Consider the following 12,468-nt stretch of genomic DNA (forward strand, 5'->3'; position numbering starts at 1 on the left):
ATTACTTTTCTTAAACTTAAGAAATATGATATAGTGTTTCTTCAAGAAACACATCTTTCCCCGCGGAAGCTGAAAAAGTTGGGAAGATATGGGGTGATAGATAAATTAGGGAGAGTCATTATTGTTTTAGCTGAAATTCAAGGGTAAATGTTGATTTTGGCTAATATTTACGCACCTCACACTGATGATCAGGGCTTTTTTATAGATCTTGAAGGGATGCTGCAAACCACTGGCACCCCTCATGATATAATATTGGGAGGAGACTTTAATCTTTTGATGGACTCTGTCCTTGATCACAGTGAAGCAAATGTGTGTATACCCCCTAGAGCAACAATGACGCTTCACAGGATGTGTAAAAATCTTGGTTTTACAGATATTTGGAGACTTTTGAACCCATCTGGTAGGGACTATACATTTTTTTCATCAGTCCATAAGATTTATTCTAGAATAGATTTTATTTCATATCCAAATCCCTCATTTAATCTGTTGTTGTTTGCTCAATTGGAAATATCTTAGTCTCAGATCACGCCCTGGTGAGTTTAGAGGTGTTGCCATATACAGAGAAAAAGAAATCATATAGTTGGCGCCTTAATGTGTCCCTTTTGCAAAATCCTGATTTCCAACAAATGTTAAAGACTGAAATCAATGTTTATATGGAGACCAACTGGTCCTCAGTATCCTCTGTGGGCGTGGTTTGGGAGGCACTTAAGGCGGTTCTTAGGGGTCGGATCATACAGTATGCCTCATTCACCAAAAAATCCAAAGCACAAGAACTTGTGGAGTTGGAAGGAAATATTAAAAGTGCTGAGGCAGAGCTGAAGTGCCGTATGTCATCTGATGGCCTAAGATAATTGACCCGATTGAAATAAAGATATAATACTATTTTGTCACGGAAAGTGGAGTTTTGGTTTTTCAGGGCAAGACAGTCATACTTTGAGTCAGGGGACAAAGCAGGAAAACATTTGGCTAGGTATATAAAGCAGAGAGTGTCTTTTTCTACCATTCCCTCAGTGAAATCTGCTGGTGGTGAAATATTTACCTCGGCCATTGATATTAATAATGCTTTTAAATAATTCTTGTAACACTGTTCAGTGGAAAGGATAACAGGGAAGTGAGTTTTCCAGGTTCAGGTAAGCGTTTAATTTGGCCACCTTGATGTTTACAGTTTCATAAACTCAACAGTCTCTTAGGCATGGAGTTATTTAAACACATCAGCTTTACAGACAAATAGTTACTTAAACACTTTAACTTCATAACACAATAATCATAACAGCTTCTGTAGCACCGTGGCCTTCCTTGTGCCAGTCTCTCTCTCTACGTCTGATGGCGGTGTGGCTCTTTTATGCCGCTCTCCCCGTGCTCACTGTAATTAGAGACAGGTGTTAGACATAATCTAGCTCAGGTGCAAGCGCCCATACCGCTTTCTCTCTCTCCGGAGAGACGCTTGACCACGCCCCGCTGCCACAATTCTATTTTGATCTCTATAGTTCCACGTCTTTGTCTACTGATGAAGATATTAGGAACTTTGTGGAACCATTAGATCACCCTAAACTGATGACTGAGCAAAAAAATCTCTTGATTCTGAGATAACCTTGGAGGAGCTTGATGAGGTAATTAAGGCCTTGCCTACAGGCAAGGTTCCGGGGCCTGACGGCTTTTCAAATCTTATGCTACAGAACTGGCTCCACTTTTGTTAGAAGTTTATACGGAATCATTAAAGAACGGAAAGCTTCCTCCAACCATGACGCAAGCCCGGATCGGTCTGATTCTTAAAAAGGACAAAGATCCAATTGAGTGTAAAAGTTACCGCCCAATTTCCCTGATCCAGTTAGATGTAAAAATTTTGTCCAAAATTCTGGCTAATCGATTAAGTAAAGTTATGACATCACTTATACATATAGATCAGGTGGGGTTTATTCGAGGCCGTAGCTCTTCTGATAATATTAGGCATCTCATCAATATCATGTGGTCAGTAGTGAATGATCAATCTCCGGTCGCTACCATCTCACTTGACACTGAAAAGGCGTTTGATATGGTAGAATGGGATTATCTTTTTAAGATTTTGGAAATGTATGGGTTCAGGAGTACATTTATTGGTTGGATTAAGTTACTTTATAAGACACCCTGTAGCAGCGGTGTCTATAAAAAAGGTTTTTGAATGATGTGGACAGGTGGGCTTCATTACACTTATCGATGATTGGGAAGGTTAATGTTATTAAAATGAATTGTATTCCTCTCTTATTTCAAGCAATTTGATAGCATAGCGAAGTCCTTCATTTGGAATGGTAAGCATCCCAGGTTAAATTTCAATAAGTTACATAGGCCGATTGACAAAGGTGGGTTAGGCCTACCCAAGATTTTGTTTTATTATTATGCATTCGGTCTTAGACATTTGGCTCATTGGTCGCTTCCACCTGAGAGAGCCCCTCCCTGGTTTTGTATTGAAAATGAAGTTCTTGCCCCATCTCGCCACTGCAAAGCCTTTCGATTAAACTAGCCGGAGAGGTTAAGTCGCACCCCGTTATTTTGCATTTGCACTCGATATGGACAAAAGTGTCCAGAGTGTTTAATTCTGATATTTATTTAAACGTAGCCTCGAGCATATGGCTGAACCCTAAACTATGTATTAATAAGTCCCCTTTCTGTTGGTCAGATTGGATTGTGAGGGGGGTTAATGCACTTGGTGACCTATATGAGAGTGGAGTATTGAGATCTTTTGAAAATTTGATTCAACATTTTGGGATTCCCAGATCTCAATTTTATAAGTATTTACAGCTGCACCACCTGCTCTGCACTGTTTTTGGGATTAGCATACACCCCCCTAGAGCGGCAGATACTCTGGGAGTGGTGATTACTGCTTTTGGGAAGGGTCATGAGCCATCAGTGTATTATTCACTGCTAATTCAGAGTATGGGGGACGGAGCTTTAAATTCTCTCAAAAGATTATGGGAGGAAGATTTAAATTTGTTATTGGAGGAGGGAGTGTGGGCTAGGATTCTAAAAAACATCAAGTCTGCATCTAGAGATGCAAGGGTTCGCCTTATGCAATTTAAGATTTTACATAGATTTTATTGGACCACCTCTAGATTGTATAGGCTTGGTCTTAAGGACACACCCATCTGCTGGCGATGCCATTCTGAAGATGGAGACACCACCCATGTTTTTTGGGGGTGTCGTAAGATCCAAGAATTTTGGCTGAAGGTGCGAAGTTTTGTGTGTGATGTGTTGGGCACTCAGGTCTCGTTCTGCCCCAGACTCTGTATTTTGGGAGATGGGGAGGTCATGGATTTGGAGGATAAGTACATGAAGGACTGGGTTTTGACCAGTGTGATGATTGGTAGGCAGGTTATTTTGAGGAGTTGGAAGTTGGATGGCGCACCCTCATTCCCGGAGTGGTGCGCAGAGATGGGGAGGGTGGCTGCCTTCGAGGTGGGGTCGAGCATAAGGATGGGGGTTAGGGATTCTTACAATAAGAAATGGGGCAATTACTTAGCATTTTTGGGGGAATCTCGAGGAGGGGCGGTGGAGGGAGTAATTTAGAGTTTAGTTTTTTTTTTTATTATTATACTTGATTCTTGTATTTTATTTTATTTTTTGTTGTTGTTTTAGTTTTGTGTTTTTTTTTCTGTATGTGTGTCTATATTCTACTGACCACAGGGGTGTTTGTGGGGGGGTCAGGGTGGGGTGGGAGTTTGGTAGGGGGAAGGGATATAGTGGGGGTTTAATGTTTAAAGTGTTTGATTCAATATATATATATATATGTTGTTGTATTTTTTTGTGTTAATTTATGAATCAATAAAAATGTTAATAACACAAAAAAAAACAAATTCAAAAGATTAAAAAAAAAAAAAAGGGGGGAAAATTCGGGGATCTCTTGATACCAAGCAAAGGTCAGGTAGACCAAGAAAGATTTTTTTTTTTTTTTCGGGATACAAAGAAAAATCCTCAGGTAACCTCAGGAGAAATACAGGCTGCACTGGAAAAAGACGGTGTGGTTGTTTCAATGAGCACAGTATGACGATACTTGAACAAAAATGAGCTGCATGGTCAAGTTGCCAGAAAGAAGCCTTTACTGCACCAATGCCACAAAAAAGCCTGGTTACAATATGCCCGACAACACCTTGACACGCCTCACAGCTTCTGGCACACTGTAATTTGGAGTGACGAGACCAAAATAGAGCTTTATTGTCACAACCATAAGCGCTATGTTTGGAGAGGGTCAACAAGGCCTATAGAGAAAAGAATACCAAACCCACTGTGAAGCATGGTGGTGGCTCACTGATGTTTTGGGGGTGTGTGAGCTCTAAAGGCACAGGGAATCTTGTGAAAATTGATGGCAAGATGAATGCAGCATGTTATCAGAAAATACTGGCAGACAATTTGCATTCTTCTGCACGAAAGCTGCGCATGGGATGCTCTTGGATTTTCCAGCATGACAATGACCCTAAACACAAGGCCAAGTTGACCCTCCAGTGGTTACAGCAGAAAAAGGTGAAGGTTCTGGAGTGGCCATCACAGTCTCCTGACCTTAATATCATCAAGCCACTCTGGGGAGATCTCAAACATGCGGTTCATGCAAGACGACCAAAGACTTTGCATGACCTGGAGGCATTTTGCCAAGACGAATGGGCAGCTATACCACCTGCAAGAATTTGGGGCCTCATAGACAACTATTACAAAAGACTGCACGCTGTCATTGATGCTAAAGGGGGCAATACACAGTATTAAGAACTAAGGGTATGCAGACTTTCAAACGGGTCATTTCTTTTTTTTTTTCTATGAATCCCATAAGAAATAAAATAAATGTGTTTTGCCTGCTCACTCATGTTTTCTTTCAAAATGGTACATATATTACCAATTCTCCAAGGGTATGCAAACTTTTGAGCACAACTGTCTATGGTTATAAATGTGTTGACTGTACCATTCTGGTTTATAAGCAAGTAGTCTTCATCTTAACATTTTGTTGTTGTTGTTGTTGTTGTTGTTGGTTTACAGGAATAGTTCTCTCATCATTTACTCACCTTTATGCCATCTCAAACTCTTAATAACTTTCTTTTGCAAAACACAAACAAATATATTTTGATGGAGATATGTGGTGTCTTTGTCCATACAATGCAAGTCAATGGTGTCCAGCACTTTCAAGCTCCAAAAAGGACATAAAGGCAGCATAAAGGTAATCCATAAAATTTGAGTGGTTTGATCCATGTCTTCTGAAGATGCGATCGGTTTTAAGTGAGAAAAAGACCAAGATGTAACTCCGTTCTCAATATAAATCTTGACATCTGCAGTCTCCTTGGTGCGATCATTGTTTGAAACTTGATTACACTTCCTCGCCCTTGACACATTGCACAGAGGACCTTTTTGAGCTTGAAAGTGTTGGATCACATTGACTTGCATTGTATGGATATAAACATATTATCACCATCAAAAAAATCGTTGTGTTCTGCAGAAGAAAGAAAGTTATATGAGTTTAAGATGGCATAAGGTGAGTAAAGAATGAAAGAATTTTCATTTTTGTGTGAACTGTTCCTTTAAGAGTTATGGGATTTGGGAGACCATTTTTTGGGAAAACCATTTACAACTTTGCATTACATTGTGGTCATGTCATTCCTTCAATAAAAGATAATGACATTCATCTTCAGATTCATCTTCTGTTACTGACAGATTTATGTACAACGCTATGTAAATGTGCATCACAGTTTTATGAGTAATACTGGAATTGATTATTTTATTTTATCAAGTTATTTTTATAAGGCTATGTTTGTTCCTCTGCATAACATATTTCATTTTGACCCTTTTTGAACCCCCTTCAAAGATTATTTGTTCAAATAACCTTCAGCCAAAACATGGAGACAAAAATTATGAAGGCATTGTTTTAAGAATACTTTATTTCTGCAAATTACCTATCATCTGCACATACTGTACATCTAAAAGATCATGTAGAGAAGCAATTTAAACAGTTACTCCCCTGTAATGTTCAGATTTTCTCTCTAAACACCCAAGGACCAATGTACAAAAAAAATCAGAATCAGTTAAAATATAAAACTGTAATGTAAGCATATAAAAAGCTACCTAAATTTATTTTTAGTATTTTTGAGGAAATATATTTACATTTGTTTGAGGGAATTATATACATTTTTTACATTATCTAACTGTGCCCAGATGCAGAGCTATTTTTTTTATTTGTTTAAACATTCATGACTGGTGTAAGTTTGAGCAGGGAGCTCGGAGGATGAATGCTGTTACTCGTGGAGTGGAGTTTTTCAAGGTTCTGCAGGAAACCACGATGCTTCAGTCCTTTAAGTATGGCTGAGTTACTGGAGTTTAAACTAATATGTGTCCTGCAAATAATGAGTAAAAAGATGAAGATGATGAAATCATCAGTCAAACCTTCAGATATCAAACTCCAAATGCAAATAAGTGTTTAAATACACACAATCATAAACTTTAATAAGTACTAGTAAGGTGAAGTTGATTGCGGTATGAATACCTCAGTAGATCTTTCAATTACAGTGACATTACATTTTATTGAAACAAGCAAATATGTCAAACATTACCTCAAAACATTACCACCATTAACTAACCTTGGAGAGTCAATCCCACTATCTGCTGTGTTACTTTGACTCTCTGCGGTTTCTCCTGCGCAGGCACCTGCATGGTCATTTATACTTGCATTGTGGATGTTGCCAGCATCCTCTGATGTCTTTAATGTGTTCTGGTGGCAGTCCTTTAATTTAGGGTGACATATCCAGTGACTGGATTTGCCATCAGCTTCATCTGCAGACTTGTGTAAGGTCTCAGCATCTGACTCCACTTCACTTGTTTGACAGTAGTCAAAAATGCTGTTTTCCAGGGCCTCAGTGGGTTCAACATCTCCAAGACTGGTTTTATGTAGTCTTTTCCCCAGACCCTGGGCTTCTTGTCTGGGGCTGGCACCTTTCTGAAGTAGAGGCAAAGACTGGCGATCAGAAGACTGCCACCTATATTCATGCTGTCTTTGTGTGGTTCTGGTGGGTTCGGGATGAGTGGTGAATGCATGTTCTTCGATGAAATTGCCATCCCAGTCTCCATCCAGACAGACAGGCTCACGGCAGCGAGCTATACTAGTTTGTGATAGCTCACAGTCAAGCACACACTCCTCATTCAGGCACAGGGAGCTACAGCCATGCTCGTCCTCCTCTAGCTTCTGATAGATGCCATGATCATCATCAGTGTACACCTCGCTCTCAGTCTGGCTTGTGTTTCTGTGTAAGGTCTGACCATCTGATAGTTGCTGGCTGCTTGTCATGTCGCCAGCTTGCAGGTGTGAGGACAACAGATCAGGACGGTGATGAGATTCTTCTTTACTCTTTAATATATGAAGGGAAAGTCTACGCTGAATTGTAGGTTTTGGCCATGAGAGGGGTACTTCTGTTGCGTCACATGAAGGGGTGGGATGATCTACAATGTTCTTTTGGTCAGAAACATTTCTTAAATCTCCATCCTGAAGAGCATTATGTTTAATTTCCTTTACTCTGACATTTCTAATCTCTTTGCTTCTGACTTTATTCTCTCTTAGCTTAATTTTGTCATCTATCCTCAATGTGCTGGTATCAGGGTAGACAGAGCTGTAATCTCCACAAAGCTCTTTTATTGGTTTAGCATCCAGGGTGGAATCCACAGTCAGTGCTCTTTCATGGAGATGTTCGCAGGGTGTGTCCATCAACATGTGAGATTTCTCCGCACTATCAGCGATTGCTTTGGCCCTGTGAGGATCCCAGGACTTTGACCTATGACCTGTTCTTTCACGACGTCTGGTGATAGGATTCTTGGCTTCTCTCCTCTGTTCTTTATGGATGATGTTTGGTTCCATGTCTCTTCCTGGTAAACCCAGAAATGGGTTCTCTATTCGTTTCTTGTAGACACATTTTGAATTCAGAATGGTACATTCTTCTTGGTTGTCAGGTTCATCCAAACCTAATTCTGGTCTGAGGCGAGACAGAATGAGATCATCTGCCTCTACATTTTCAACACAAGGCAGAGTCTTGCTCTTTGCCCATTGTTTCTCTTTGGATGAAGGGCCTCTTTTCTTGCTGCAAGTAGCTCTAGGGACAGATTTCTTGCCCCCAACCTTTGAGTGATTGTGCCTCTGCTTAGATACAAGGGCTTCGGTGGAAATGCCCCTGTCCACATCTTTCTCTGTGCCTTTCTCAGCTTTACCTTCAAGCTTCTTCATTAGAACCGTGTGTCTTACTAGATTGTCCACAGTCAGCTCTGGGTTGATCCGTTTGATGATGGCATGTTCTAGATCCCTAGGGAGGTTATTCAGGTCATCCTCATCCCTGACCGGCCATTCCTCAGGCGGGAACTGCCCAGAGTATGTGGCATATTCTTTCTTGAGCTTGTTCTCTTTCTTCCCTGTGTTTCGTCGAAATAGGTTAAGCCCAAATTTGCGGCCAGCTTTCTCCTTGTCCTTGCGGCTGGTGGTGGTGGATTTGCTGATCTCACTGGCCTGGTAGTCTGCTGCTGTAGAGGTGGACTGGTGCTGAACAGAGGGCTTGTGTTCTCTCGGCCACTTGAGACTTTTACCAGTGCACTCACTAATGTTAATGGATTCATGGTCCTGGACAGACGGCGGTACATTGGACGGAGGGGTGAAGCAGCTGCAAGATCTACAGTGGGCCATAACAGGCACATCAGTGGAGGTCTCCATGCAACTCTCGTTGCTCACCAAGTACGTGATGGGAGGTGGTGATGGCAGGTCATTGTCACCAGTACTCCACCAATTCCTCTCGTTCACCATGTTGTTGGTGATGAAGTATGTTTGAGGAGTGACGACAAAGTAGCCCTCGCCAGTGTGATAGATCTTCCTCTCCTTAATAAGAGTTCCCAGAGCATTGTACAAGATATCTTGAGTGGGAATGGTCATTCCTGAAACAAATAGGGATATTGGTCTCAATTTAGCAGTACAGCAATGTACTGAAGTGTTATGAAGCAGTGTGGCTTGATATATTTACATAATAAAAGGTTTTTCCAAAAGCATAAGTAGGCACAATGGCCCAATTTACACCTGTGATTAAAATGCATTTTCGATGATGGGATCATTATCTGAAAGCATTTGACCACATTAAATGACAGCTGTAAATGTACCCAAGATTCATTGTGATCGGATCTCTGAAACTACATTCTAAGATAGTCAGGGACAGATTATGACTACATTCAAAGAAGGTGTAAATGCAAATGTGTTTTTGTTATCCAGATAACACTGTTTAATGCCAGATATCATTAAATTTGCTTTTGTGGCCTGAAGTTTAGCTTTGGTGGCATTTGAATTATCCATCAATGTTTTTAAAATTCACTAAATTATTTTTAGTTACCGCAGCCTCTAATGTAATATGCAAGCTTTTTCCATTTTACACTTGTGAATGAGTGAGTGGAAACTCATTTGACTGCAAGGTGCAACTGCAATCCAGCAAGTGTCCAGATATGAAATGCATGTTAAAGGGATAGTTCACCCAAAAATGAAAATTCATGAATTATTTACTCATCCTTGTGTTGTTCTAAACCAGTATGCCTTTCTTTTTTCTCTCTTTTTTGTTCCTCAAAGGGAGAAAGTTTGAGAAAATGTTCAGTTCAGTGATGTCATACAATGGCAGTGAATGGTAATCATCTCTTCTAGCTTCAAAAGTATAAATCAGATGTCTAATAAATTATTTAATGTGACACTTGCCTTGTTATGAAGGCATATTAAGAAAAAGAAATCCAATTTACTATTTAGTGGAAATCTTGGCCGACAGTTGCTTCGTGTTCATTTAAGTGCACAAGAGCAGAAGAATACGCAGCCCCCGCTCGCGAGATGGGTTGTTTAAGCGAGAAAACACTTTGTTTCGCTTCAACCGTACCTCTAGCGATACAGTATTAACAACAGAATACACAACACAGCTGCACACAAACCAGAGAACCGAACTTACAAAGCACGTCTGTAGTGCTTGAAGTCGACGAATAGATGCATTTCTATGACCAGCCTTATTTGTATGAACCGGAGTACTCAGAAATCAAACTGAGAGAGATGGAGGAGGCTTGAGGAGGCTGAATGCAGATACAGTCACACCATGACTTTTTTTTATTTTCTCTTAATTACAGCTTTTGTCCTAACCAGCCACGACGAGCAACAGGACATTCTGTAGATCACTTGGCTTCTATTTGCGACATTGCTCCATGCAGCCCTGTCTGCTGTTATCTGGCACTGGTCCAAAATCTTTGTCATAACAGTATATCTCACTATCTGGCCAAAAACAACTTAATTTTGTGTGTGAATGTCACACCTACTGAGTTCTTGCTCTTGTCAGACATACACCAGTTCAGAATGGTGGAGACGGGACAGTATCAGCTACCTCTGCCTTTCACACCAATTCTTCCAGTTCACTGTCAGTAAGCTAAATATTCAAAAAACTGTGGTCTCATGTACTCTCTGTCTGACTTTGGCTTGTTTCTGTATGTGCGGCTCTTCAATCTCTCCAAGTTTGATTTTCGAGAGAGATCAATGGTCGGTCAAGGTTTTCACTAAATAATACGTTAGATTTCAGTTTGTTTCTCACCAAACCTTATCTTATGCCTTTAGAACCAGGCACGAGTCACACTGAGTAATTTTTAAAATTTCTGATTTATACTTTTGCATCCTTTTGAAGCTTGAAGAGGTGGTCACCAACCACTGCCATTGTATGACATTACTGAGCAGAATTATTATTTTTTTTAATTTCTCCCTTTGTGTACCAAAAAAGAAAGTAAGTCATATTGGTTTAGAACAACAAGGGGGAGTGAATAATGAGTGAATTAAAGTTTTTTTGGTGAACTATCCATTTAATGCCAGGTGTAAAGGGGGCCAATATGTGATACAGGTAAAACACAGTTACCTGGGTGTGCTTTCATCATGTGGTTGATCAGTGCTTCCTGGTTTACTACCACATGGGCAGCATTCATGTCTGATATAACAGAGCACAATATTTCAGACAGTGGGATGAACTGAGACTGGGAGATTGGTGACATCTGCACTGGAGACAGATCACCTGTAGAAAAAAAGGTAATTTGGGGGTCACTATAATTTCTCACTCCAGTAAACTACATTTGTGCACAAAATAGGTTTGGATGGGAAAGAAAGAGTGGGTGAAAATATCAAACAAAACTAATAGAAAGCATATAAAAATGTCCCATAAAGCTATGATAGTGATGTCTTGAAAGGAAAACAACAAAATTCAAAGACGACAGTGTTTGTTCAGTCAGAAGTGAGGTGGAATGTTTTAAACTAAGCAGCTAAATTACAGGTAGAGTATTTCAACCAGCTTACAAAGACAAAAAATCTGCAGTTGAATCCCAAATACATACAAGGATAAAGAACCACTGTAAATTTGCTCAAGGAATTTCATTTGATCCTTCTAAAGACAGGGAATATTTCTATTACAAATCAAGCATACCAGAAAATTACATTGTCCAAGCTAGGGACTGTGCACATTCATTGCTGTTTGAAACAATCACACCTTTCTGTTTTAACCAGTGTTTAAAACAGAGGGGTTTCTTCATTTATACTGTATGTGGTTAAAGACATTGTAGAATTTTCTGTGTCTTGCTACCATTGACAGAGCCACAGACCATAGTAACACAAGCTTGCAAAGTCTTGATGATTAACTAGAGATGGCTACATTAAATCTAGGGCTCTTACTTTACACTCTGTTGTTGATTAATTTACCAAAGCCCAGATAAGGCTCCCACCATAGTTCATCTGTAACTAATGTTTGAAAGGATCCCCAGGGCCAAACTCACTTTTTTTATTGATTCAGCTTTGCACTTTGCATACAGCACACTTAAGCATGACATAATAAAACAAAATGTGGTAATATAGCAAACTACAATGCACAGGTGAAGAAACAGTCAAGACTAAACTTAGCATACAGTGTGTAAGTCAATGAATGCAGTGGGGTCTTTGCTTCAGATTTTCATTTGTTTGCCAGCTCATTATGCTGGGGGCTTGTTTATGTGTACTTTTTTTAGCAGTCCACAGGTTCAAATGAAAATGCCATTTCCTTCAAATAATGTAAACATTAGTGGCCCTCATACACTTGGACCACTTAAGTCAATTCCCAGTGTTTGGTAGAAGTGTCACCAGATTTCCCAAGAAATCTTAAACACTTAAAATCACTGCAAGCTAGAAAATATATTCTTATTACTACACAGCTCTCTGAAATACTCGATTCTGATTGGTCAATGGAGTAAAAACCATTCAAATAAAATCAGTTATCTAGGTATTGCCAGTCATCTTTCCTACCTCTCTGATTAATCTGCGATCTCCAAGTAAGCTAATAAAATGATTTCAACTCATATCAATGTTTCATGTCCATTTATTACAAGACCCCTCTGCGCTGTCTGGGTTTATTTTGCGATAATAACCAGCTGACTGTACATTATCCCTTACATATATTACTAGGTTTATATAAG

General features: G+C 39.8%; 1 protein-coding gene across 1 annotated transcript in view; it reads right to left on the reverse strand.

The window, feature by feature from the left end:
- Positions 1-5,876: 5,876 nt before the first annotated feature.
- The window catches only part of LOC127412473 (storkhead-box protein 1-like), a 36,863-nt gene continuing 30,271 nt past the window's right edge, over positions 5,877-12,468 (reverse strand). The window contains exons 2-4 of the mRNA XM_051648864.1: positions 10,893-11,045; positions 6,585-8,910; positions 5,877-6,341 (exon numbers count right to left, since the gene is read on the reverse strand). Coding sequence (XP_051504824.1) covers positions 6,188-6,341; positions 6,585-8,910; positions 10,893-11,045 — 2,633 coding nt within the window. The 3' untranslated portion in view covers positions 5,877-6,187. The remainder of the gene's footprint in view (positions 6,342-6,584; positions 8,911-10,892; positions 11,046-12,468) is intronic.

The sequence above is a fragment of the Myxocyprinus asiaticus genome, chromosome 21 (genome assembly GCF_019703515.2).
Source record: "Myxocyprinus asiaticus isolate MX2 ecotype Aquarium Trade chromosome 21, UBuf_Myxa_2, whole genome shotgun sequence".
In the NCBI taxonomy this organism is placed as follows: domain Eukaryota; kingdom Metazoa; phylum Chordata; class Actinopteri; order Cypriniformes; family Catostomidae; genus Myxocyprinus; species Myxocyprinus asiaticus.